The sequence below is a fragment of the Phascolarctos cinereus genome, unplaced genomic scaffold (genome assembly GCF_003287225.1).
Source record: "Phascolarctos cinereus isolate Bilbo 61053 unplaced genomic scaffold, phaCin_HiC Scaffold_1;HRSCAF=81, whole genome shotgun sequence".
In the NCBI taxonomy this organism is placed as follows: domain Eukaryota; kingdom Metazoa; phylum Chordata; class Mammalia; order Diprotodontia; family Phascolarctidae; genus Phascolarctos; species Phascolarctos cinereus.
The window spans coordinates 204,422,399-204,446,946 of NW_027555514.1; the positions used below are offsets into that span (position 1 = coordinate 204,422,399).

The 24,548-nt window shown below is 36.1% G+C and overlaps 1 protein-coding gene across 1 annotated transcript in view; it reads left to right on the top strand.

The window, feature by feature from the left end:
- The window catches only part of PKP2 (plakophilin 2), a 136,986-nt gene that overhangs the window by 58,691 nt on the left and 53,747 nt on the right, over nt 1-24,548 (top strand). The window contains 3 exon segments of the mRNA XM_020975811.2: nt 2,056-2,191; nt 4,107-4,314; nt 22,226-22,403. Coding sequence (XP_020831470.1) covers nt 2,056-2,191; nt 4,107-4,314; nt 22,226-22,403 — 522 coding nt within the window.

Consider the following 24,548-nt stretch of genomic DNA (forward strand, 5'->3'; position numbering starts at 1 on the left):
CACACACCCAAGGCCATTTTGGTGTGGAAATCTGCCATTTTTTGATTAATTTATCTGAGGAGTTGGTGATACCCCCCTCCCCATGACAAAGTTCAATAAATTATTCCAAGATTGAATATATATATATATATATATATATATATATATATATATATATTAGCTTTAATTAGTGGGAAGTCACTCAAATTCTTCCATTTTTAAACTGAATTTGAGGTACTTTCATTTAGTATGGGAACATTTTAATAGATACAAATAATTTGAATGCAAAAACCTCAGTGACTGTAGAGGGCAAAAAGCAAAAATGCTTCTGGCAACTGGGGCATTTCACTATCAGATGTCAATGGGCATTCTAACTGAGAAGATTCCTATTAAGAAAAATGATTCTGTTTAAATGCAAGTAAGATTTTAAAATATTCCAATTTGGACCAACCTCTTCATTTTGCATTAGAGGAAAATGAAGTCCAAAGAAATGAAGCGATTTGCCCAGGATTCCACAGCAGTTAAGAGTTGTTGAGAAAACAATCTAGATTCTTCCTTCATGAATGTATTTAGAAACAAAATGAATGGTATTTTGTCTGAAATGATTTAGATCCATCTCTATCTGAAGCCTGAGAATTAGTCTAGATTAATTGTTAAGGACCATTTAGAGTCTATGACCCTAAATTTACATAAATTATAGTTCCTCTTAAGGTAACACTAGAAAAAGAAATTCAATGCCTCTCTGTTCCAGATTGCTAACAATCCATATCTCATTTATATTTTTTCTCAACTATTCCTCCTCCACTCCACCTACTATTCTCCCTGGCTTCCTCTAAGTCACACCTAAGATCCCAGCTTCTACAAGAAGCATTTTCCAACCTCTCTTAATACTAGGGCCTTCTCTCTGTAAATTACTTCCTATTTATCTTGCATATATCTTCTTTGTACATATTTGTGTCTTCCATTACATAGTGAACTCCTGAAGGTCAGGGACTGTCTTTTGCCTCTTTTTTTATTCCCAGCAATAAACACAGTGCCTGATACATAGTAAACATTTAATAAATGCTTACTTACTGATTCATTGAGTTATTTATTAAAGGAAAAAATTTCTATGGGGAAAGAGTCCAAGTGTGCTTTTTTTTTAGGCAATTGGGGTTAAGTGACTTGCCCAGGGTCACACAGCTAGTAAGTGTCAAGTGTTTGGTTTGAGGCCAGATTTGAACTCAGGTTCTCCCGACTATAGGGCCGGTGCTCTATCCACTGCACCACCTAGCTGCACCGCCAAGTGTGCTTTTGATGACAAGTCAGGCAGTAACAGATTATAGCGGGCTCTCTTTTTTTTTTATTTTAAAGATGTGGCAATTACTCCTCAGTAGTTCAGTATTAATATTTGTGATTTATTCTTGTAATGATGGTATGACTCGTCTTAAGCCAATTTTTCTGGCTTTCACTATGTTTTATATCCAATATCCAGTATACTTACATATGCTAGTGATATTTCTTTGATGTAGGACAGTGATACTTACATGATATCTATGCATAGGTCTGCTACCTACTGGTTCTTGGGGAGACATTATGTATCTTGGTATTATAGTACCAAGTGTCTGACCTTGCAACATTTTCCTGATTCCTTTATTTTGCAAGCAGATAATAATTGTTCACATAGGTTTTTGAAGTTGAAAGTACAGTCTAAAATTTATTAATAATAGCTAACATTTACTATGTTTTACTATGTGCCAAGCACTTTGCTAAGCAGTTTACAATTATTGTCTCATTTGATCCTCACCACAAGTTTGGGAGGTGGGTGCTATTATTATTTTACAGAGGAGGAAACTGAGGCAAACATGTTAACTGACTTGCCCAAAATTATACCACTAGTAAGTATCTGAGGCCAGATTTGAAATCAAGTCTTCCTGATTCCAGGCCTGCCCTCTCTATCCACTCTGCCACCTACCTGCCACTTCCTTTCCACATAACTTTCTGTAAATTTGTGAACTTAAAACAAATATGCAAAATATACTCCCCAAAAGTCTTGTATTTTACCGAACTCTAAGTTATTACATTTTTCATGTCTAGCCATGAAGATGTAGAGATGACTCTGGAATATGCGGTAAACATGCTGGATTCAGATAACACACTAGCATCTAGGATTCAAGCTGCAGCCACTTTTATCCAGCATGAATGTTTCCAGAAATCAGAAGCCCGAAAAAGGGTAAGGCACTAACTTAATTGTATGTGTATTGGGTTGGATGTTCAAACACTACATGAAAATTAGATATTTTTATCTTTAAATTACAAATAAGCATGTATTTATTCAAAGTCTTCACTGATTCTTTGCCATACCACATAATCACAAACCTGCCTTTTGGGAAGAATTTGTAAGGGTACTAACTTTATTTTGAAATGCCCTCACTTTATTTGTACAAGAGTTTCTTTGTACAAGTTTCTTTTTACAATTAGACTTAAGAAAATCACTTCTTAGGCCAAAATGGCTATACAATTGTACATACCGGTGGCTCAGCAATACCACTACTAGGTCTGTATCCCAAAGAAAAATGAAAAGGATCCATATGTTACTGTTATATCCATATTGCATTATGTGGAATGGGTGTTCAAAAAAAAAGCTGGTGCAATCTTAGGTGGCATTACTAGCAGAATATTATTACAGGCGGTATAACAGTTCTAACTGTAATCTGGATTGAATGGGTCCACTACATATTCTCATTATTTAATTTCAGCTGGAACAGCCCTTACTGCTACATGATAAAACTTTTATTCTTTAATTGGCTCTGTCCCATTCCCTTCAGTGATTGTTCCAGAGCTTTTCTTTTCTCTTCAAGTTCCCAATAATACCACATTCTTCTCAGAAGTAAAGCTGGAACTAATAGACTACTTATGGAAATAAACCAGAATATCAACAAAAGACTGACATTTCCAACATCAAAAGAAAAACAAATCTGATATTAATGTAAATCTAAGAGAAGAGAAGCCACCAGAGCCCATGCAACTTTACTTTAAGAAATTTGCCCAACCACCCCATCTTGGCATAGATCTATCTCCATCCCTAAGCTATGTGCTTTATATGATATGTATAACCTAATATACAAGAACAAACTATCAAGCTGGCTTTATTCTTTTCTTTTTTTGGGGGGGGAGGTTAGGCAATGGGGTTAAGTGACTTGCCCAGGGTTACACACATTCTTTTCTATTTCTAAAAAGTCAGTGGTCTCAGAATCCAAGTTGAATTAGTTTTTTCTACCCCCAGACCTTCTCTGACCTTTCTCTAATCATTACCTTCTTGGTATTCTCCCTAACTTACACTACTTACTAAAAAAAATCAAGAAATGTCATTTTAAAACTATAAAATTATTTTAAGTCCAACTGTTTCTATGTAGACAAAGTTAATTTATATAAATATTTGTAAATAATTGTGTAGTTGATTACACAAATAACTGGCAAATAGGACTAACATAGCAAATTATTTCTTTCCTTAATTTCCATTTATTTTGCAATTATAACAATTTGTGTAACTTGATACTTCACCAAGAATTTTTAACTATTTTGATTTCCTCTATTGACCTCTCCCTCCTCTGAGTTCCTTTCATACTTGTCTTCTGTATCACTAAACCTGTAACCACACAATGTCTTCCATTTTTCTCTGATTATTTCAAGTGTCTTAGTATTGTCTCTCCAAACAGATTACAAGTTCTGAGGGGAAGAGACCACACTAGGTGGAATAATAGATGGAGCACTGTACTGGAAGTCTGGAAGACCCTAATTTAAATCCTATCTCCAACACAAACTGGGTGACCCTGGACAAGTCATTTAACTTTTCTGAGCCTTGTTTCCTCATCTGTAAAATGGTACTATCTATCTTACAGGATTGTTGTGAGAATCAAATGAAATAATATATGTTTGCATTTTGCAAACCTTAAAGTTAATATAAATGTTAGCTATCATTGTTGTTATATTGTGTCACTTAATATACCTACAAATCATTTTTGATTGGTGTTTTTAACCCACAAAATAACAAAGAACAAAATCAGGGGTCATTACATTATAGGCCTCTATACTAACGCAAAGCCACAAGTAATTAAACGTGATGGAATGCGGATTTCCTCCTTCAGGTTAATCAAATTCGGGGCATACCCAAGCTTCTACAGCTCCTGAAAGTACAGAATGAGGATATACAGAGGGCAGCATGTGGAGCCTTAAGAAATTTGGCATTTGAAGACAATGACAACAAGATGGAAATAACTGAACTGAATGGGGTTCCTCGATTGCTCCAGGTCCTGAAGCAAACCAGAGACTTGGAGACTAAAAAGCAGATAACAGGTAATGGTTTCTAAATAAATATATAATGCTGCAACAGTGGACACACCACCCAGTTGTACTATGACATATATTTTCCCTAAGTCTTTTGAGGCAAATAATTGATGGGCTCATTGCCATAACACAGAAGATAATTCTTTTTTTTTTAAGTTTTTATTGAGTATTTGATTTTTTCCCCAGTCAGACATAAAAACAATTTTTAACATTCATTTTTAAAACTGAATTCCAAATGGCAGAAGGTAATTCTAAAGGGACATTGTTATTCATTCCCTTTCTTTGCCAGACTTGGGGAGAATCTTTTAGATTTTCAGTTTAAACTTTTAAAATAAAAACTTTACTAATCTGTGATTTAAAAGCCATGAAGCTAATTTTTGTCAAGGTTTGCTGCAAGGAAAATAAGTCTGTACACACTCAAGTTACATGAAAATTTAGTTTTTAAATGGGTAGATGGTATTACCTCAAGTGGCTAAGCATTGTGGCTTAGCAGAAACCATGATGGATTCTTTTTGTTTTCCTCAAGTTAGATCTCTTTAGTTAGAGTTCACATCTTGAAACTGGTATCAATCCACATGGATAATTGAGTTTTGTGTTAGTGTTTTTTACCTTCATCCTCCTTCATTTTGCCTACATAAAAGCAGGATTTGAACAAAACACAATGTCTTTTCTTCCAAATGGATAAGGAAAATAAAATTACATCAGGCAGGACAAAGATCTAGTCTGTAAGGTGATGGACGAGGGCAGGCCCTTAGGGGATATAATTTGTCTAACTGTATGTTGTGTCTTTCACATGAGACCACAAGGAGTGAATGATCGGATAGTGATTCACTGCTCTTACCAACTTACCTATCTGTCCTCCCATGCCTTTCAGTTCTTGTTATTGTAGGCATCTATGCCAGAAGGCATAGGGTACTGACCCCCTATTGTCTCTGAAATCAAATGCAAACTTTTCTATTTAGCATTTTAAGCTTTTGACCTACCTTTCCAAATTTATGATGGCACAGTGTGGATAGAGTCCTGGAGTCAGGGAGATCTGAGTTCAAATGTGGCTCAAACACTTAGTAGCTGTGTGACCCTAGATAAAATCATTTAATCTCTGTCTGCCTCAGTTTCCTCAACTATAAAGTAGAGATCTTAATAACACCTACTCTAAGGGTTGTTGTAAAGATTAAATAAAAGAATGTGTAAAGTACTGAGTACAGTTCCTGTCACTTTTTTGTTATTGTTCAGTTATGTACAACTCTTCATGACCCTATGACCCAGACATATAGATAGATGTGTATATGTGTGTGTGTGTGTACATATGTATATGTGCATGTATGTGTATATATACATATATAGATATAGGCGATATGTATATCTAGATAGATAGATGTGTGTATGTGTCCATGTTGTTGCCCCAATAGAATGTAAGCTGTTTGAAGGCAAAGACTATTTTTGCCTTTGTATCCCCAATGTCTAATGTGATACCTGGCATAATCATAGGTGCTCAATGAAGTTGCACTATATTTCTTCCAATTACCATTATAAGAGGTAAAGGGTATTCCTACCTCCACCTCCCAGCACATGTGCATACTCTCATTTAGAGTAGCTTAAAAGAGGGGGCCTAGAAAAAGATGGCACTTGGGCATTACCCCACCCCCCTTCTATCAGCAGAGTAAATATTATTGATGAGCAAGGAGGCAATATAGTATAATGAACACTAATCTTAGGGTTTACAGAGAACCAAGTTCAAGTTCAGGCCTTGTGATTTATTCACTTTGTGACTTTGGCAAGTGACAATATTTTTGGCCTTACTTTTCTTATCTATAAAATTAAAAGAGTTGAACATTAAAGACTCCTCCATCTCTGACATCCTGAAAATATAAGGAGATAACATATCAACATTAAAAATAGTTTAATAGAGAGAGGATTCTGGGAAGATGGAGGAGTAGGTCAGAAAACTCCAAGCTTTCAAGATTTTCCTCCACAAAAGAGATAAAACAGCACCTCAGTGCAAACACAGAGTACTAAAAAATAAATAAGAGAAAAATAAATAAGGGAAAAACCATGTTCCTCCTGGGACAATCAGAGATCTGAAGAAAAATTCCAGGACAGGGTTTGGTCCCTGTGAAGAGTAAATACCTGCAGGCTAGAGACCACTTAAACAACAAGCAGCAAGCCCTGGGGTTAGCTGTGTTGAGAGACTGGCTCAGCCCCAGCCACAGGAACTTTTACCCCCAGGACAGTAAGAGCTCAAGGGAACCTCTGCTGACAAGGAACTCAGACCCAGCTATGCTGAGGACACAGGGCTGGGGGCCAGAAGGAACCTATACTCAATGAGTGCAGACTGGCTGTGAGCACTTACAGGAGGCTGGAGATGTTGGTTTAGGTTCAGGGTCAGAGGGAAGAACTGAAGGAGGATCTGAGGCCAGAGGCAACATGCCCCATACCCCAGGACTAGAGAGAATTACAAAAATTAAGCAATTACCAAAAAAAAATGCATAGGCAAAGGAGAAAGAATTCAACTATAGAGAGTTACTGTGGGAACAGTGAAGACTGGGGTTTGTCTACAGAAAAGGATACTGAAGTAAAGAAACTTTCTTCTGCCCCAAAGAGTAATGTCAAATCGTTACCTGCCCAAAAAGAATTCATAGAGAACTTAAAAAAGACTTTTAAAATCAAATGAGAGAGATTGAGGAAAAAAATTTTTTTAAAAAAGAACTATCTAAGAAAAACAAGAAGATTATGAAAAGAAAGCAACCAATTAGAAAAGGAGATCCAGAATTTTAAGGAAGAAAATGACTCTTTGATAATTAGAATTGGGCAAGAGGAAGCCAGTGAAATTATAAGATATCAGGAAATAATAAAACAAAATATAAAGAATGAAAAAATAGAAGAGAATGTGAAACACCTCATAAGAAAAACAACTGATCTAGAGAACAGATTAAGAAGAGAAAACATAAGAATAATTGGACTACCTCAAAGCTATGATCAGAAGAAGAATCTTGATACAATGATATAAAAAATAATTAAAGAAAATTTTCCTGAAGTTTAGCTTCTAATGATTAGAAGAGGGGAAAGTAAAAATAGAAAAAAAAATCCACCAATCACCACCTGAAAGAGATCCTATGAGGAAAACCTACCGTAATATTGTAGTCAGATTCTGGAATCCTCAGCTCATGGACAAAATATTATAAGAAACAAGAAAAAATTTTTTAAATATGGCACTGTCACAATTAGAATCACACAAAGCCTAGCAGCAGTGACACTAAAAGACCACAGGTCTTGGAACACTATATATCAAAGAGCAAAAGAACTGGGGTTGTGGCCAAAAATATCATACCCAGCAATGCTAAGCATAATTCTGAATGAAAAAAAAATGTGCATTTAATGAATTGTCAGACTTTCAGGACTTTTTTCAAAAAAAATCTGAACTTATTAGAAGATTTGACATACAAGAGCCAAGAGAAACATAAGGTACATACCAAAGACCAATGACAAGGGACTCAATAAGGATGTGAAACATATGTCTAAGATTGTTATTAGCAATTGGGTAGTTTATAAGAAAGATTGGGGTAGACCTGAGCATGATATGACTTCAAAAAGTAAAACCATTCAGAAACAGCTAAAAAGAGTAATTGTCTTATACAAATGAGGCATGAGAAGAAGAACTGATACAGAATTAGATCAGGGAGGAAGGCTGTTCGTTCTAGAAACCTTTCATCTGGAATGGGTTCAAGAGGGAACATATACATCTAGAAGAGTATAAAACTCTTCTAAATTTTAGAAAGAAATAACACTAAGGAGATAGGGGAGAGGATAAGGGACAGATCTTTAGAGGGGAGGGTGAGGAAATAGGTTAAAGGGGGATATAGAATGGTGTTTAGATTCATGGGAATGGGATCATTGTGGGAGTAGGTTAAGTAACAGGAGGGCAAAATAGTGGGTTAAAGTAAAGTAGAGAAGTCAGGAAGGATGGGAAATAAGAGACACGCACAAACATGGAAACAAAGATTAGGAGTAGAATCTGTTAGGGAAAGTATATATTATGTATGTATATGTATATATGCACAGATTTATGTATACATCTATATCTGTATCTAACTATATCCAAGCTTAATTGTAGCCTCTGAGGTAGGGGGAGAGAGAGGAAGGGGGGGAAAAAAAGTTAAAAGTGTACAGCAGAGAACAAAAGAAAACCTACGAGGAAATAAAGAAAAGATGGATAGCTCTCAACACAATGCATAGTATTAAAATATATGCTTTCTTGAAATGGAAATTTATTGCTATATATTTTGAATCCTCTCATGTTCTGCTGTGTACATGACTTTTGTTCTTTTCTTATTTTATATTTAAGCTTATAATGTTTATTTTTCTTTCTTATGTATTTAAATCTAAATTTAAAAAAATAGTTGAATAATTAATTGTAAATACTGGCAGTGGCAGTTAGATATTTTTACTATCATTTATAGTATGAACTAGAGGAGTGGGAAGAGAAGGGGAATACTAAAGATTTGTGTTTGGGCCTTACCCCATTCTATTTAAATTCTATGATTTAATGCCTTGTATAAAAATAAATCTAACTGGTGATTCTCTGAAAACATAATATATAAAATTTATATTCAGATTTGGATTTTTCTGCCAACACACCATAATGATAATATTATATACATGATAATGATTATATATTTATTGTATGTGATTTACATTATCATATAAATATGTGTGTATATGTATGTGTATCTTCGTCATACTTTCTTCTGTCTTCAGACATTACAAGTGACTTTTGCTGATTGAAGCATAAATCCAACAAATATGTTTACTATTCTTGTCCAGAATACCACAGAGGATTGTGAAATAGCTGACATTAAAAGATTCAGACCTCAAATTTCATAAATGAAAAATAAGGTTTCTGAATATAATATTTATAGAAAATCTTCTCCTAGTAACTTAGTCTTCTATTTCAACTACATATCTATGACTAATAACTATTCATTTTGAATAAAATGATTTAAGCATTTTATCTTATAGTGTATGGACCTAAGCCAGGTCTATAGGTAATAGATAAAAAGCTGTAGTAATCCTAATTAAATTATGAATATCAACAATGGCTTAATTATTAATTTTTAATCACAAATTCATTGGATCAGTTCAACAAACATTTATTAAAGTGTCAAAAGACTGTGCTACATGCTTTGAGATACAAAAATGAAAAGAAACAAAAATCCCCATCCTCAAGTTAATAGTTTAAGAAAGGAATCAAACATTTTATTAAGTATCTACTATGTTCCAGGTACTATGCTAAGCACTTCATAAATATTATCTCATATGATCCTCATAACAACCCTGTGAGATAGGTGTATTATTATCCCCATTTTACATTTGAGAAAACTGCAAGAGACAGAGGTTAATGACTGGCCCACTGCCACACAATGAGTGTCTGAGACTGGATTTGAATTCAGGGCTTCCTGACTCTGGGGCAGCTAGGTGGCACAGTAGATAGAGCACTGGGCTTGGAATCAGGAAAATTCATTTTAGAGATGATTGAAAATGATCTGACAACAATAGTTTAATTCAGCAATAAATATACTTATAGTTATTTGACTTTCTTAGGTTCTTTAACAAGGGCTTTGTAATTATGCTTCTTGAACGGTTGATTTTCATTATGTTTTATTCATTTTCTGGGACTTTCCTTCATTTCCTCCTGAATTTTGCTTTCTTATATAGAAATGCTATTGATTTTTGTGTATGTATTTTTGTGTATTGTTATTTCTTATAATTTTACTGACAGATTGCCTTAATTAGCTTCTTTCTTGAATTTCTCAAATTGTTTGCATAATTAGTCCAGCCTCTGAGACAAACTTGCTTTGTTTCCCTGGGCAGGTTACTAAGTGGTGACCCAGTTACCTCTAAATTCAAAAGTTACAGAAAAGTTGTCAATCTTTATTGGTGGAGGCAATTTTGGCTTTTTTTTTCCTTTTTAGGCAATTGGGGTTAAGTGACTTGCCCAGGGTCACACAGCTAGTGTCAAGTGTTTGGTCTGAGGCCACATTGGAACTCAGGTCCACCTGACTTCAGGACCAGTGCTCTGTCCACCGCACCGCCTAGCTGCCCCTTGTGGAGACAATTTTGACCAGAGGTTCCTACACCAATAAAATTGCAGGAGCTCCCCATCCACTTCCCTCCAAAAAAAAAAAAAGACTGCATAGAGTCTAGTTTATTAAATTGACATTGGCTATTATTGTCCTCAGGAATTTAGGTGGATAGAGTGCCAGGCCTGGAGTCAAGAAGACCTAAGTTCAAATCCAGCTTCAGGTACTTCCTAACTATGTTACTCTGGGCAAGTCACTTCACCCAGTTTGTCTCAGTTTCCTCATCTGTAAAATTAGTTGGAGAAGGAAATAGCAAAGCACTCCAGTATCTTTGCCAAGGAAACCTTAAATGGGGTCACATAGATATACATGACTGAAATGACTCAACTCAAAGTAATGTGGGAGTTTGGAAGGATGGTAACTGTAATCTATATCTAGAGCACTCCCCTAATCTACCAGTTTAGTAGATACATGAAAGAAAGAAAGCTAGAGTTTTTTGTGCGGTTTTTTGTTTGTTTTGTTTGTTTTCTTTTGTTTTGCTGTTGTCTGGCATTGTTGTGATGTAAGAGGTTGAGAGGTTGTGACCCCTCAAAGACTGAAGTACATGGGTCATCTAGAATGAATTCACAGACTCAAGCATTCTTTAAGCCAAGGTGGCAAAGTTTATTGTTATGCTTTTCAGCGGGCAAGGATTCTTAAAGGATCCTGCAACCTTAGAGAGGTACAGTTAAAGTTTATATAGGATAAAATACAATAAAACATGTGCCAAATATGCTAACTAGGGGATTCAGGGTGGGATTAGGGAGTGGTTAAGGAGTGGTCAGTTCTCAAAGGAACATGCACTTCTTGTACCTACTGTGCAGGCATTTTACCCAGAGTTCATTAGGGAAAGCCCACAAGGGGGGCCACATGGAGGTGTGGTTTTAGGCCTGCTACGTCACTAAGTCAACTAGAGTTCAGGGTAACTGAGAGTTGTCCAGTCTGCCACCAATGAATGTTTTGTTTGACAAGATAGATGTAGGGAGTATACACATGTCTTAAGTCTAGAATACAGTTAATGAGGAGCCCAAGATGTAGATAATAAGGTAGGGCGGTAGGATAGTATAGTAGTGGGTAAGAATGTCTTTATGACCCAGTGCAAAGCCAGTTTAAACTAATAAATCCTTCAGGTGCTGTTTGGAACTGCCCCAGGGAGAGAGATAAGGGTCTTGCTGGGGCCCACTCATGAGTAATTGCTAAGTACAGGGTCCTTGGGCTGGGGAGAAACTGTCAGGGACAGTGTTTCTGAGGCTAGGGAGAAATTGGGGTCCAAGTATAAGCACCCAAACATAAGCCCCCAAGTACCCCGTCAGCATGACTTGTTTATGATGAAACCCTATTGGTTCTACTTTTCCTTTCTAAATGTTCACCAACCATGTCTTTAATTATCTGTCTTTGAATTTTCCTAGGAATCAAAGTCAGACTCAATGCCAGTTTTCAAATTCTGTTCTCTTCCCATTTTTTTTTAAATCAGAGACTTCTGTTTTCCACAGTCTTTCACATATTGCTGACATTGACTCACCAATTGTATCTGCTGGTTCTTGCATTACCCAAGGATGTAGAATATCTGGTTTGAGATCTTGACTTCATCAAGGGCAAAGAGATGCTTTCTTACTGTCCCCTGGTTTATGCTTTTAAAGATTCCATTCACAAAGTAGCAATTAATTCAGCTGATCAAAAAAATCTATATATACTACTGTAGGGATTGTGTTAAATAATTACAGCTCTTGACCCAAAGGAATATCAATAAAAAGCGTATGATAACACCACAAAACGCTGTGAGGAACTAATTTGCTAATGTTGGGCAAATGTCACAGTTGCCAATGAGCTTCCAGCATCTATCCACTGCTCATTATTACAGGAGAGCCTGTTATTAGAAGTCTGTTGGGATGGAAGAATTTGAGGCAATAGAGTATAGGGCTAACTGTATCTGGATTCAGAAGACCTGATTTTCAGTGCCAATTTTGTTACTTATTCCCTCTGTGACTGTTCGCAAGTTATTTTGTTTCTGGGCTTCAATTTTCTCATCTGTAAAAGGGTAATGGACTAGATTATGTTTTTTTAAAGTCTTTCCATCTATAAATCCTATGGCCCTATAGAAAATGGTAGTAGAACACAAAGGAGACTAGATATTACAGAGAATGGTCAATCAACAAGCATTATGTGAGCTAGTAAAACCAGTTTTACTGGTTCAACCTTAGCTGAAGGATGCCTGTATGCTAAGGCTTAACTGCTTTGTCACTATGGCACAATTAGAGTTAGATTTCCTGGCTCCCTGCCCTTCATTCCTCATTGTTTATTAGGCAGTTCTGAGACTACCCTCATTTCAGTGATCCAGACTCCCCCACTGCCATTAGTGATAGGGAAGTCTCCAATTAGGGCCATGTCAGCTCTTTGTCTTAAAACTCTATGAATTTGAGCCCTAAGTGGCTTTAGCTTTCAATCATCCTGCTGCACATCTGAGCCACCATGGAACTGTGGGACAATGGAGACCAAAGACCTATGCCAATTCCTTTTGGCATCACTTTTCCTCTTGTAACTGTCATCCCCTATGCAGCATTGTTACTTTTCAGGAACAAGTCCCTCCACTTTTGCACTATAATTTATTAAGAACTTACTATGTGTCAAGAAGTATATTAAGCCCTAAATAAAGGCCAAAAAAAGAATCTAAAAACCCTGCTTTATGGAAAACACTAGAATAACAGAATAACACAGGGAAAAGAAGTATCCCAAGAACAATCAGCAGCATTAATAAAACATATACTATGTGTCAGGCATGGTGGTAATCACCGTGTATATAAAGAAAAACAAAATTTTTTTTTAAAAAAAAGCAGTCCCTGTCCTCAAGGAGCTTGCATTTTAATGGGAGGACAAGTATAAACACTACAAATTAGAGGTAATTTCAGAGGCAAGGCCCTAGCAGTGAGGAAATAGGTTAGGGAAGAAGACCAGTTAGGATGTCCTGCTAAAAATGGGATTTGATCTGAGTCTTGAAAGATGCCATTGAAGCCAGGAGATGGAGACTATTGTCATTGTCATTAGACCACAGAAGTAAATAGAGGGGAAGTCCAAGTTATGAAAGGCTTTATATGCCAAATGGAGGAGCTTTATGTTTTATCTTAGAGGTATGAGAGTTGTTTTTTTCTATCATGTTAATAACCAATTATTAAATTAGGTTAAGGTTTTTCTCTCTATTTACTCATTCAGGGACCAGCCTCTTCAGGTCATTCATCCAGTCTCTGAAGGACAAAGCTGATAGATGAGAATGGTGTAATCCTTGGTGTACTTGCTCCCAACTAGAAAACATTACTTTTGTTTGAAGTGTAAATAGAATCTAATCTAGGTGAATTCCAGCCCCAGAGCATCAAGTCTATGCCCTTTCACTCTGCCATTGGAGTCCAGGGTAACCTAGCTTATGAAAGAGAAAATCAACCAGAGTGGTCTAGGTAGAGAGGGATTCCTTTGTCCAGATTGTTGAGTCTCATTCTCAAGCCACGTAGACTTTTAGCCTACCTCCTCATTAATATATCTACTCTCTCATTAATAGTTCATCAATCAAGGTTGAATTTCACCTATTGGGGTACTCTTTTTCCAAAAGTATTTAAGGGTTCAGTGATCTCTATAGTTTGGTCTTTGGTTGTTGAGAGAGATCAATGATCATCAATTTATTATTAACTAGCCTAATTGACAAATTGATTATTAATTACCCAGAAACTCTGTCTTTTGGATTTTTATTTTGAGTAGCATGTGTGTGTGATATGGTGAGACATTTAATTTAGAAAAATAACCTTGGATGATGGATTGGGGTGGGGAGAGATTTGAAGAAGGGAGACCAACTAGAAGGCTACTGCAATCATCTAGATATATGGTTGTGAGGCCTGCTGCCCTACCTACGGTAGTGGTTGCATGAGTACAGAGAAGGGAATGTGAGAAAAGAGCTGTTGTGATGGTATAAATAAGATGACAACAAATTGGATATATGGAGTGAATAAGAGTCAAGAATGACACTGATATTGCAAGCCTGGGAGGATGGTAATACCCTCAATGATTAAAGGGAAATTTTGAAGAGGGGAGGGGGTTTAGAGGAAGGATAATGAGCTAGAAACTTGAATACTATGTATAAATAAGCCAGGATTTAATAGTAAATTACACCATTCTATAGGCTAAATTATACACTATCCTGTAAATACCCAAATTAACTCTCTACTTTCTTCTCTATTTATCCCATATAGATTAATATTCAGATTAATACCGTCTAAAATAAACTGCATTTATCAATTTGAAGAGACAACCAGGGGTCCACAGGCTCTGACAGGTGGGCCAAATTCAGCCCACTACCTGTTTTTGTAAGGCCTGCTAACTAAAATGTTTTTTTAAAAATACAATTAATGCTAAACCTAATGCCTACCTAACCCAGGGGTGGGCATACAGCATGCAGGCCAAATCTGACCTTATGGGCTATATTAAAAAGAAGGTGCTGGATTTGGCCATAGATTGCTGACCCCTGGATTATAGTCATTATTTTTAGTATTCTAAGCATCTAACCATTTAATTAAGTTAGTTTATATGTAGAACTTGCTTGCTTACATACCCCATCCAAGTTACCTCAGATCTGCTTTTCAAATGCTCTGCCTTCTTCATAAGTTATTAGTATATCAAAACTCTTTTCTGGAGGTATCTTAGCATTTGGGAGAAGAAAAAATTACTGATAGAGACCCCAGCAATCCCTTACTGATAATTGGTTCTGGGGAATAATTTATATGATATCATTTGAGAATTCAGAAAATCCCAGGTACTGGGAAATTAGAAGCTGTCTGTGTGTAGCCCAAAATTTGGAACAAAAACATCCTCTTTGGGTCCTAAGTGATCTAGTTGTTTTGCTTTGTTTTTTTAATCTCCTGAATAACAGTCATAGAAACTCTGATGCTATATTTAAATTAGCCGGGAACTTAAAATTAACCCAGATCATTCTGGAAAGCTAAATTATTTCCTTCCCTTTAAACCACAAGTTGAGTCTCTTACCACCACCATTTCTGTGATTCTCCCCCACATATACTATGTACTTATCACTATCAGCAATCAGTTAACACAATAAAAGCTAAAAACTAACATTTAAATAGTGATGTAAGTGCTTTGCAAAATAGTCTACATGTTATATCATTTGATCCTTGCCTTTCATAGATGAAAAAACTGAGGATGACAGGTGAAGTGTGTGCGTGTGCGTGCGTGCGTGTGTGTGTGTGTGTGTGTGTGTGTGTGTGTGTCCCAGAGTCACACAGCTAATTAAGTGTCTTGGTAGGCTCCAGAGTCAGAACCTTGCTCCAAGTCAGCTAAGCCACCTTGCTTCCTCAAAACACTTCTACTTGTGTTATCTCATTTGATTCTCACCAGCCCGGGGAAGTGAGTACTATTACTCTCCCTATTTTGCTGATGAGGAAACTGAGAGAGTAAATTTCCAGGATCACTTAGTGTGAGAGGCAGGATTTGAACTCAAACCTTCCAGACTCAAAGTCCAGAACTCTATCTACAATGCTATCATATTTCGAACTGCTCTGGTCAGAGAAAACCCAGCAGAACAAGGGATTGATAACATTGTTCAAGCTGTACTTTAGAGACCTAATTAATTACATGAATTAGCTGACTACTAGTAAAAAGTATGAAACCAGTGATTTTGTAGTAATCCCAGCGTATGAGCCAAGAAAAAAGTTTTCCTTTTTTGGGGAGGGAGAAAGGATGTTTTCCATAGAGGAAAAATGAAATTGAATGCTTGAATCAGCCTCTCCCATGTCTTTTCTTTCTTTCTTTTCTGAAAGAGGATTTACATTTTTTTAATTTTAAATTTTACTTTTGTAAATTTTTAAATTCATTTTAAACTTAAATACAAAATTAAAAAATAGAATATTTCCATATATTCAGCAGAACACATGAGGGTTCAATATACAACAATAAATTTACATAGGAGCAGCTAGATGGTGCAATGGATAGAGCACCAGCCCTGAAGTCAGGAGGATCTGAGTTCAAATCCTACCTCAGACCAAACACTTGACACTTACTAGTTGTGTGACCCTGTGCAAGTCACTTAACCCCAATTTCCTAAAAATGAAAAATGAAGAAAAGCTATATAATTACTAATACACATTGTTTTGAAAGCTACCCATCTTTTCTTTGCTTCCTTCTAGGTTTTCTTTTGTTCTCTGCTGCACACTTTCAACTTTTTTTTCTCCCTTCCTCCCCCCAAAGAAGGCTATAATTAAACTTGGATTTTGTACACACACACACACACACACACACACACACACACACACACATGCACACGCACTATAAACATACACATGTAAGACTACTATGCATATTTCCACTTGTTATCTCTTTCTCTGGAGGTGGATAGCATCTTCCTTTAGCTGAGAATAGCTAAGACATTCACAGCTGATCATCTTACAATATTGCTATTATTTTGTACACAGTACATTTCACTTTGTATCATCTCATATAAGTCTTTCCTTGTTTTTCCAAATTAATCAGCTCATCATTTTCTACACCATAGCAATATTCCAAGACAATCACTTCCTATCTGAGAGACTGGCTATGAAAGTCTCTTTCCAATTTTCTGCATTCTTTCTATTCCTGTCTATATTGGTTTTATTCATACAGTAAATTTTTAATTTAAAATAATCAAAATTATCTATTTCACACTTCAACAATGCTCTCCCTTTTTAATATAACTTAAGGTCTGATACTGCTGAATCTCCTTCCTGAACTTTGTTATTAATTTTTCTAACTCAGTAAAATAATTTTCTAGTAATTCAGTTGTGGTGGCATTGAAAAAATAGATTAGTTGGGTAAAATTGTCATTTTAAAAATTATATTGGCTTTACCTACCCATGAACAATAAATATTACTCCAATTATTTAAATCTGACCTTATTTGTATAAAAAGTGTTTTGTATTTATATTCATGTAGTTCCTGTGTCTTTTCTGACAGATATACTTTCTTCTGTCAGGTGTTTTTAAACTGTCTAGTTATTTTATTTATTTAGTATTTTTATTTTTCCCCAGTTACATATAAAAACAATTTTAATATTAGTTTTTAAAACTTTGAGTTCCAAATTCTCTCCCTTCTTCCCTCCCCACCCCCCTTCATTGAGAAGGCATGCAATTTGATATAGGTTATACATGTGTGATCATGCAAAATTTTTCCATAATAGTCACATTGTGAAAGAAAATATAGAGCAAGTTGTGGTATATGAATGTAATGGAATACTATTGTGCTATAAGAAATGATGAACAGGCTGACTTCAGAAAAACCTGGAAAGACTTGTATGGTCTGATGCTGAGTGAAATGAACAGAACCAAGAGAACATTGTACACAATAACAGCCACGTTGTGCGATGACTAATATTGATAAATTTAACCCTTGCCAGCAATACAAGGATCTAAGACATCTCCAGAGGCCTCATGATGGAAAATGGTATCTGCATCCAAAGAAAGAACTATGAAAGTTGATTGCTATTTTTTTTCTCTTCTGTTGAGTTTTGTTTCCTCTTTCTGATGTTTCCTCCTATTGGTTTTAATTTTTGCTTACAACACCACTAATGTGAAAATATGTTCAATAGGAATGTAAATGTATAGCCTATATCAGATTGTGCACTGTCTTGGGGAGGGTGGTGGGGAGGAAGGGAGAAAAAATTTGAACTCAAAAGCACATGGAAGTGATTATTGATAAATCAAAATAAATTAATAAAATTAAAATAAAAAAGAAACAAAAAAATAAAAAAAATTAGAGTTTGGAATTTTAAAAAAAAGAAAATATAGACCAAAAAATTCTCAAGAAAAATAAAGTTTAAAAAAATATACTTCAATCTATATTCAGACACCATCATTTCTTTCTTTGGGAATGGATAACATTTTTCATCAGAAATCCTTCAGAGTGGTCTTGGATTATTTTATTGCTGAGAACAGCTAAGTCATTCACAGCTGATCGTCTTACAATATTGCTGTTATTTTGTATGCAGTACATTTCACTTTGTATCAGCTCATACTAAGTCTTTCCAGGTTTTTCTGAGAGTATCCTGCTGATCATTTCTTATAGCACAATAGTATTCCATCATAATCACATAAACACAATTTGTTCAGCCATTTCCCAACTGATGGGCATCCCCTAAATTTCCAATTCTTTGCCACCAGAAAAAAAAAGCTGCTAGAAACATTTTTATACATATAGGTCCTTTTCCTTTTTCATCTCTTTTGGGACCTAGTTGCTAGGTCTTTGGGCACAGTTCCAAATTGCTCTGCAGAATGGTTGAATCAGTTCACTACTCCACCGACAATGCATTAATGCCTCATTTTTTCATTTTCTTTTTCAGTTCTATTAGCCCATCTAATAGGTATGGAATAGAATTGTTTTAATTTGTATTTCTCGAATCAATAGTGAGTTAGAGCATTTTTTCATATGGCTATAGATAGCTTTGATTACTTCATCTGAAAACTGTTCATATCTTTTGATTCGATAATTTACTCCATTTTACCTCTACCTTTCCTTCCTCCCATTACATTCATCTCACACCCCTTATTTTTATTTTTTAGATATCATCCCTTCATATTCAACTCACACCTTTGCCCTCTGTCTATATGTACTCCTTCAAACTGCCCTAATAATAAGAAAGTTCTTATGAATTACAAATATCATCTTCCCATGTAGGAATGTCAATAGTTTAACATTATTAAGTCCCTTGTGATTTCCCTTTCCTGTTTATATTTTTATACTTCTCTTGAATCTTGTATAAGAAAGTCAAATTTTCTATTCAGCTCTGGTCTTTTCATCAAGAATTCTTGAAAGTCTTAGACAAAGTAAAAGCAAAAGTAGACCTAATTTAAAAGAGATAAGGAAGGAAACTACATCTTACTAAAAGGTACCATAGATAATGAAACAATCAAATTAAGAGACCAAGGAATACTCTACGTGTCAGATCTGTGGGGAGAAGAAAAATTCATGACCAAACAAGAGACAATGAGCATTACAAAATGTAAAATAGATAGTTTTGATTACATTCAATTAGAAAGCTTTTACAAACAACAAACAACACCAATGCAACCAAGATTAGAAGGAAAACAGAAAGCTGGGAAGCAATTTTTACAGTATCTCTGATAAAGGCTTCATTCCAAAATATATAGAGAACCAAGTCAAATTTATGAGAATATAAGCCGTTCCCCAATTGATAAATGGTCCAAGATATGAACAGGCAGTTTTCAGATGAAGAAATCAAAGCTATCTATGGGCATATGAAGAAGTGTTCTAAATCACTTTTGATTAGAGAAATGAAAATTGAAACAACTCTGAAATACCACCTCACACCAATCAGATTGGCTAATATAACCAAAAAGAAAGGAAAATAATAAATGTTGGAGAGGATGTGGGAAAATTGGGACATCAATGCATTGTTGGCAGAGTTGAGAACTAATCCAACCATTCTGACTTTGTTGTCTTCTCAGTGTGTGTTTTGTCACCACAGTAACTTTTATAGTCAGAGGTTTTTTTCCCCTCTGTGGTTTGCTCATTTTCCCAACCTATTAACCTGACGTTTGACTATTTGTTAAAGTAGGGCTCTGCTTCCAGCATGGAGGATACACTGTCCCAAGCTTCAGGGGTTTTGTGCAGCTGTTTTCAGAGACACTTCTAGGGACCTATAAGTTTCAGTTCTGTCAAGGTGGTATGATTTACAGAGAGGTGTTTACTACTCTCCAGGACTGTGCTCTGGTCTGTGAGTGACCTTTCTTGCTGACTTTCTAATTTTTCTTTAGTGTCTATGGGCTGAAAGGTCTGGAAACCACCACAGCTGCCAGGTATTCTGTTGCCCCAAGGCCTGCTCCTGGTTTTCTGGGGCCCAGTCTGTGCCGGCATGGCCTGTGCCAGACTGCGCTTCTCTTTCACCCTGGTGCAACAAACCTTTCTTGCTGACCTTCTAGGTTTTCTTGGGCTGGAAAAGTGTTTCACTCTATCTTTTTGTGAATTCTGTTGTTCTAGAATTTGTTTAGAGTCATTATTTAAAGGTATTTGGAAGGGTTTGGGGGAGAGCTCAGGTGAGTCTCTGCCATTACTCTGCCATCTTGATTCTATCTACTTATTTTAAATAATGTTGAATAATATTGGTGCACATTACATTCTATTTTACATCTCCATGCTTGCCCTCATGCCTGAAATGCAGTTATTCCCCACCTCATTGCTTAGATTCCTCAATTTCAAAGCCTAGCCCAAATGCAAAATAGCCTTAATATCCCTTCCCACTTGTGCCTCTACCTTCCCTCCTAAATCCTTCAAATGTATGAGTGTTATTTCTCCCCAATAAAATTGTAACCCATGATACACACTTGTAATCAAGAATATAAACTCTTTGAGGACAAGGACTATTTTGTTTTTGTCTTTGTATCATCAATGCCTTGTGCAGTGCTTGTGATACTTGATAGGCTTTCAATGAATGTTTGTTGATTGAATGATTGGACCTGGGATTGTGGGAAGACATCTAGTCCTTAATTCTCTGGACCAAAGATATTTAAGCTCTAGATATGAAGCTTGAAAGAAAAAATAAAATAAAAGCTAACTAGTTCCATTACTTTACAGTGGTTCTCTCTCCTCTTTTCACAAAAACTGGAATCCACATTTAATTGCATTTTAATTCTTTCCTTTGGTACTGGTATTATTCTTCCCCTTTTAGTATAAAACATGTAACAACTAGGTGGATTGGAAGGGGAGGAGCCAGAGAAAGTTATATGAATACCTTGAAACAAACCTTAAAATTATTGAATCTTCTAGGTTACCATTGTCTCTCTTTCAGCTTCCAGACCATAAAATAAGGAAGAAAGAGTGCATCCTATATAAATTCTGGAAGGGCATATACTGTTTCTTCAGTATGTTCTGGTCAGCATTCAATAAACATTAATGGGTGATATTTTTGAGATTAGTGTTAACAGGTCCAGTTGGTATATTTGTATACCTCCCCTAGGTATCAAAACCATACTGAAGAGCTCCTAAGAAGAGAAAAACAAATAAGAATCTCTTTTTTAGGTTTAAGTTTTAGTTTTTATGTCTCCTGTGCAGAGATAATTTGGTGTAGTAGATAGAGAGTTAGTCTGGGAGCCAGGAAGACCTGGGTGCAAGTCCTGCCTTTGCCTGGTTGTATGACCTTAGGCAAATTGATTGACCTAGGGAGTGCTCTAGGACTCTCAAAAGAGTACATGTTGCACAAAAGTACATTCGTAAAAGAAGGTTCCTCATTTGGGAATTCCTTATATGAGTGAAATCAGAGGTCCAATCCCTAGATTTTAAAGCTCTAATTTGTTATTCTCATGAGGTCAGGTCTGTAGGGATTTTTTTTTCAGCAAAGTAGCAATAAATAATTAAACATTACTGGTTTTGATTCACATTGCTGTTTATTTTAACTTAATCTCCCCAGTTTCATTCTGTAGGCCATATATTTTATGGAATTGCTTCACGTTATCTAATGAGCTTTGAACTGGTTAATTTGGTTTTTAATTATCTTTTTTTTTTTTTAGGCAATTGGGGTTAAGTGCCTTGCCCAGGGTCAAGTGTTTGGTCTGAGGCTGGATTTGAACTCAGGTCCTCCTGACTTCAGGGCTGGTGCTCTATCCACTGTGCCACCTAGCTGCCCTATTTTTAATTATCTTAAACTGAAAGGATGATGATGTTAACTGATCAATAAATTAGTAAACAAACATTAAGCTTCTGTTATGATTCAATAGGCACGTTAAGCATCACCCTTTACTAGCCTGTCTCATTTCCTTGTTTTGTAGGTTTGCTGTGGAATTTGTCCTCTAGTGATAAGCTCAAGAATCTGATGATTACAGAAGCTTTACTAATCCTGACAGATATTATTATCATCCCCTATTCAGGATGGTCTGAAGGTGACTATCCCAAAGCAAATGGCTTGCTTGATTTTGATATATTCTACAATGTCACGGGAAGTTTAAGGTAAAGTCATTTTCTTTCCCTTTTATAATCCTCCCATTCCCTTTCAGTACATACTTCAAGTACTGTATCTAGGTCTTTCCAAACCTTCCTCAACCTACCTACAAAGGCAACTGAGAAGGAGGAACCTATCATAATTCTTTAAAATTATCATAATAATAACGTAGTAATCATCCACTAACACCCTATTCCAATGCTTCCTTATGGGAATTGTTTTGTTTTTTAAAGGCAATTGGGGTTAAGTGACTTGTCCAGGGTCACACAGCTAGTAAGTGCCTGAGGCCAGATTTGAACTCAGGTTCCCCTGACTCCAGGTCTGGTGCTCTATCCTCTGTGCCACCTAGCTGTACGTGGGGGTTGATTGTTAAAGCATAGCACAAGCCCTGATACACCCTAACATAATAAAAGATATTTGAATATGAGTTCAAAAATGGGTTATGCATCCATAATTTGAAGATAAATCTTGATAAGTTTAGAAAGGCCCATCACCACAAAAATGATCACTAAGTGGTGAAATATTTTCGCCACAGCAATATGGTCTTTTCTGACTCCTAATCCTTTTTGACCTGTCTGTTTCTTTTGCTACTGTTGATCTTTCTGTATACCTCACCGTGTTTTTGTGACACTACTTTCTCTTGGTTCATCTATGTACTTGTACTCCTTAGTCTCCTTTGCTGGCTTACCATTTACATTATGCCTCTAACTGTGGGTCTTCCCCCAAGGTTTTCTTCTGGGTGTCTTCTCTAATCTCTCTCTTTTGGTAATCTCCTCTGCTCCCTTGGTTTTAATTATCTGTAAACAGATGACTACCAGGTCAATCTACCCAGCCTTAGTCTCTCCTTTGAGCTCCAGTCTTGGATCATCAATTGCCTGTTGGATGTTTCAAAATAGGCATCTAAAAATTATCTCATTGTCTTTCCCCTTAAGACCAACCTTCTCCCATGCTTGTCTTTTTCTGCTAAAAAAAAAAAAAGGACCCAGTATCTTTCCAGAATCCCAGGTTTGTAATCTCTGCATTTTCCTTGACTCTTCAACTCTCCCTCACTGCACATATACAATCACTTGCCAAATCTACTTTCATATCTCTCAAACTTAACCCCTTATCTCTATCCCTATAGCTACCACTTTAGTTCAGGCCTTTATTTCTTCTCACCTAGAATATTGGTACAGCTCCTAATTAATCCCTTTGCCTTAAATCTTTTCTCTCCTCCAGTTTATCTTACACACTACTGCCAAAACAATTTTCCCTAAGAGCTTATCTGATTATATGACTTCCTTATTCAAACAACTCCAGTAGTTTTCTATTTCTCTATGATAAAATGTGAAATTTTTGGTTTCACTATACAGGTCCTTCATAACCTAGCCCCAACCTATCTTTCTAGTTCATAAAACTCAACTTCTCATCTCTTTTCCACTGCACTGGCCATCTCCCATATTTGGAAGAATGTACTCTCTCCTATCTTCCACTTCATATAGTCTTTCTTTTCCTATAAGGTGCAGGTCAGGCCCCATCTTTTGCACTGGGCTTTTCTGGCACCCTCTCTCCCCCCAATCCCTGCCAACTTCCAGTGCCCTCCCTTCTGAACTACTTTGTATATATTTGTATTTGTTATCTATCTAGCTATATAGATATAATATATATAGATATATATATATATATAGATATATATATATATGTGGATATATAGATCTATACATATATGGATATATAGAGCTATACATGCAGATATAGATAGATAGATAGATAGATAGATAGATATAGAGAGATATGTATATACACATATATATATACCTCTTGTTTCCCCATGGGAATGTTGCTCATGTAGATTAGGGATGGTTTCATTTTTTTCATACTTATTCCCTAGTATCTAGCCTAGTTCCTAGCACCTAATAGGTGTTTCATAAATACTTGTTGGCTGATTGCTAAAGTGTAGGAGAGTTGTATTTTGTACCAGTGAAAGGCAGAGCCATAACTGGTATGAGATTTGGCTTTGACCCAGGGCACTGATATGAGGGAGAGGTAGTAATGCTGAATTTCTCGACTAGAAAATGGAGTTCTATGCTTTTTTTCTTAAGTAACAGCTGATATCAAACCTTGTAGTCCTCCAGAAATGTGAGGTACTATAGTGTCTTGGATATTCTCGGGGG